This window comes from Atta cephalotes (assembly GCF_000143395.1).
Source record: "Atta cephalotes unplaced genomic scaffold scaffold00033, whole genome shotgun sequence".
Taxonomy (NCBI): domain Eukaryota; kingdom Metazoa; phylum Arthropoda; class Insecta; order Hymenoptera; family Formicidae; genus Atta; species Atta cephalotes.
The window spans coordinates 133618-137083 of record NW_012130097.1 but is presented as its reverse complement, the minus strand read 5'-3'; the positions used below and the strand labels follow the sequence as shown (position 1 = coordinate 137083).

Here is a 3466-nt window from a genome sequence, read left to right as displayed (position 1 = left end):
TACTACTACATAGTATACTACTACTACTAGTTACGTTAACTATAAAATAATAAAGTAATTACTACTAAATNTATATTATAATAATATATATATATATATATATATATATATATATATACTACATATTTCTATTAAACATAACTATATTATTAACTGTATTAGAGAAATATATTATAATTTCAGATTCTTATATTTATTCATATTTAAACATGATAGCATCAATATTATTTTGACTTTAAACAAAGCTTAACTTTCTCTCTCTCTCTCATATCATGTATATCATTTTTGTATATTACTTTTATTTTAATTCGCCTCTGATCTTATAATTTTATTCATCTGCTAAATGTTCTTAGAGGACTTGCTCTAGAACAATAACAAATGTTTTAATTTCTTTCTCTCTTTCTCTCAAGTCAAAATGACAATATGCAATCAAACTTTGGAGACAATTTTTTAAATACAGATATAATTTTGATGAAAGAAATATACATGGACTTGAAAAATTTACCTCTCATTTTATAATATATTCTTGATTCTGGATCAATTGTGACCATACAGGGCCAAAATGGGAAATTACCTACTCTTGCCCAAGCCAACTGTCCTATTATCCATGGACATTCAGTATTAGGACTATCTATATTCGGAGATGGAACCTCCTCTATGATATTTAACATAGATGAATTGTTGACTTCATCTACATGATTATCTGTATTAATTTCTTCTAGGCTTTCATCCATATTATCGACAGAATTAATTAGTTGCCTATGTATTTTTGGCTTAAAGTTCTGCAAAATTATAAGAGTAAAGAATATTATATAAGAATGATGAATTATAAGTTTTAAATTACATGAAAAAAATGATAACTTTTAGACACTAAACATAATTTACTTAATACAAAAAGAATTCATGAAAAATATTATATATTATAACATTAAAAAATATATTTAAGATCGAGTCTCATGAATATTATATATTTTAACTGAGCTAATATACGCAATTGACAAGAATGTAGCAACATTAGAGTGGAATTACATCTGTGCATTTTCGTCGTACAAATTTCTCAAGCCTATTGCTTGGTTATAGGATAGAGAGATCCAAAAATCTCTCTGTCCTGCACCTTTGTCATACGATAAAAATGAATAAATGAAACAGCATCTTTACATAGATGCTTCAATATACAGAGAAGCAACTGAAATAAACGGAATACCTGTACAATGTCCATAGCATTGTGAATGGTTGCCCTGGGTTTTATTGTTCTACCATAACGGCTCCTACTCGGAGTAGAGCTATTGTAATCATCTTGCGATGTCTCTCGGTCATCACAAGCGTCCTCGCTCGTCGAAGCTCTGGTCTCATCAGTTTCCGCTTGGGATGTGGCGCGATTCGGCACGGACGCCTTCCTAGACTCTGTGCTAATGGTATTCATGACTCTGTCCTTAGCATAGCATCCTCAGCCTTTTGCGATCCGCTAGTTGCGAATGATGGAAGTGCATCGACTTCTGCAATGACGGCGGTCCACAAGAACCGTTGAACGTCAGTGATAAAGGCTCAGGCGTCGAAAACAATTTTTACTACCGCTGGGCGCCACAGCCGCGGGCCTCGTGTTTCGAGGGGTTCTACCTTTCTCACGTCCAACCGGGTTTATCTCACCCGGACGACGAACGTTGGCTTCTACACCGCGAGGACTTCCACGCCGTCCCAATTTCCGCCCCGTTGATCGTCCCAATTGTTGTGATAATAATGAACAGCGGACGTACCTCGCGTACCTCCTGAAGCAGGACGCGTTTCCCGCGATTTTGGGCAATTCTCATAGCCGCACTGTCGTCACCACACTGTTGTGCTCCGTGAAGCTTAAGACGGCCAATGTATTCGCAAGCCTTCTTTACCGACCACGTCGATTTTCGTCCTTTGTAATTAAGGGTGCGGTTCACTTGACACATATATCGGTATTTATAGGCCATTCTTATTTTAAGACATCTTAAGTAATGTGTCATAAGATATTGCGATTGATTTGTAATATCTTAAGACAATAATATTGCTTAAGATAATCTTAAATATAACAATTGTGATGAATATCGGTTTACAAATGCGTCAAAAGAATTGATTGACCAATCAGAAGAAAGAATTTTACATTTAATTGTCCAATCAAAAAATGCTTCGAAACACTTGTAGTATTAAGTGATCATAATGAAAAAGAATCTCCATGTTCTATAACGAGACGAATATTATAATAATAGTGCTGTGTCATTCAAGATTTTCGGATGGAAATGAGCTTTATTATATCCCATGAATGGATAAAATCTTTTTCGTTTGTATATTTTTTCTCCTCTTTTTTTTCTGTCAAATAATCATAATTTTGATTACCTACTTTATTTTATAAAAGTTTTAAAAAATTTACATAATAAATACATTTATAAATGTAAAAAATGAATTATTTTTACAGCTACAAAAATGTATTATTTGATTGTTATTAGTATTTTTAATTAAAAAGTGTTTCAGTTTTTATAATTTTTAATTGAATTTAATTTGAATATCTTATAATCCGTTACTTATTTAAAATATACATTACGTTTAATCCTTTTTTTTTGTTGAATATATTTGAAATTGCTTTGTTTATTTAAAACCAAGCAAATTTCAATCTTTCTAGAACATAAAAATTTGAATATATAATATATAATGTAATATACGATATTATTTATTACACATTATTTATAATTATATATTTAATATGTTTATATAATAATTTATATTATTTGCAATAATAAATAATTATATATAATTATAAATAAAATTTATAATATATATAATATATTACGTAATGTACAATTATAAAAATAATTACATAATATACATATTTTATACATATTTTACACGTTTTAATATATTCATACACTTTGAATTTTCCGCCAGTTGAAAATAGCTCATTCATTGGATGAATGCAAGTAATACGCGAGTCGCTGAATCGATTGAGATACTAAAAACGCGATTGATATCCATAATTTATTAAAGATAATTTATATTTGTGCTATCCATGAAATTCTTTTTCTTCTTATGTACTACGAAATTCGTATGTTCGAAACGTATTGCATATATAACATTAATCGATCGTGTATTCTCAAACGGTTGTGTTTTAATTAGATGTTAATATGATTCGTGTATTCTATATCGGAAAGTTGGTGTCGCTCCAATATGCTCCAATATGTTTCTTATTCACTCCAACGCGCTCATTAGAGTGAGTAAGAACTATGATAGGAGTATGTTGGAGCGACGAGATAAACCTAAAGACGCCTAGAGTGAAGTTATCGTAATTCAAAATTTTCGATCAGCAGAGTGTTTCGGTTGAGAGACGAATCTCGATTTCGAGTGGCGTCGCGACGCGTTGGATTAGTAAGTACAGCCACAGGTAATCCAGTTTTTAATCGCGTAACACTATATATATATATATATATATATATATATATATTACTAA

General features: G+C 30.9%; 1 protein-coding gene across 1 annotated transcript in view; it reads right to left on the bottom strand.

Moving 5' to 3' along the window:
* Positions 1 to 1423, bottom strand: part of LOC105621434 (histone-lysine N-methyltransferase NSD2) — a 6449-nt gene extending 5026 nt beyond the window's left edge. The window contains exons 1-2 of the mRNA XM_012202904.1: positions 1205 to 1423; positions 506 to 782 (exon numbers count right to left, since the gene is read on the bottom strand). Coding sequence (XP_012058294.1) covers positions 506 to 782; positions 1205 to 1423 — 496 coding nt within the window. The remainder of the gene's footprint in view (positions 1 to 505; positions 783 to 1204) is intronic.
* Between the last annotated feature and the right edge of the window lie 2043 nt (positions 1424 to 3466).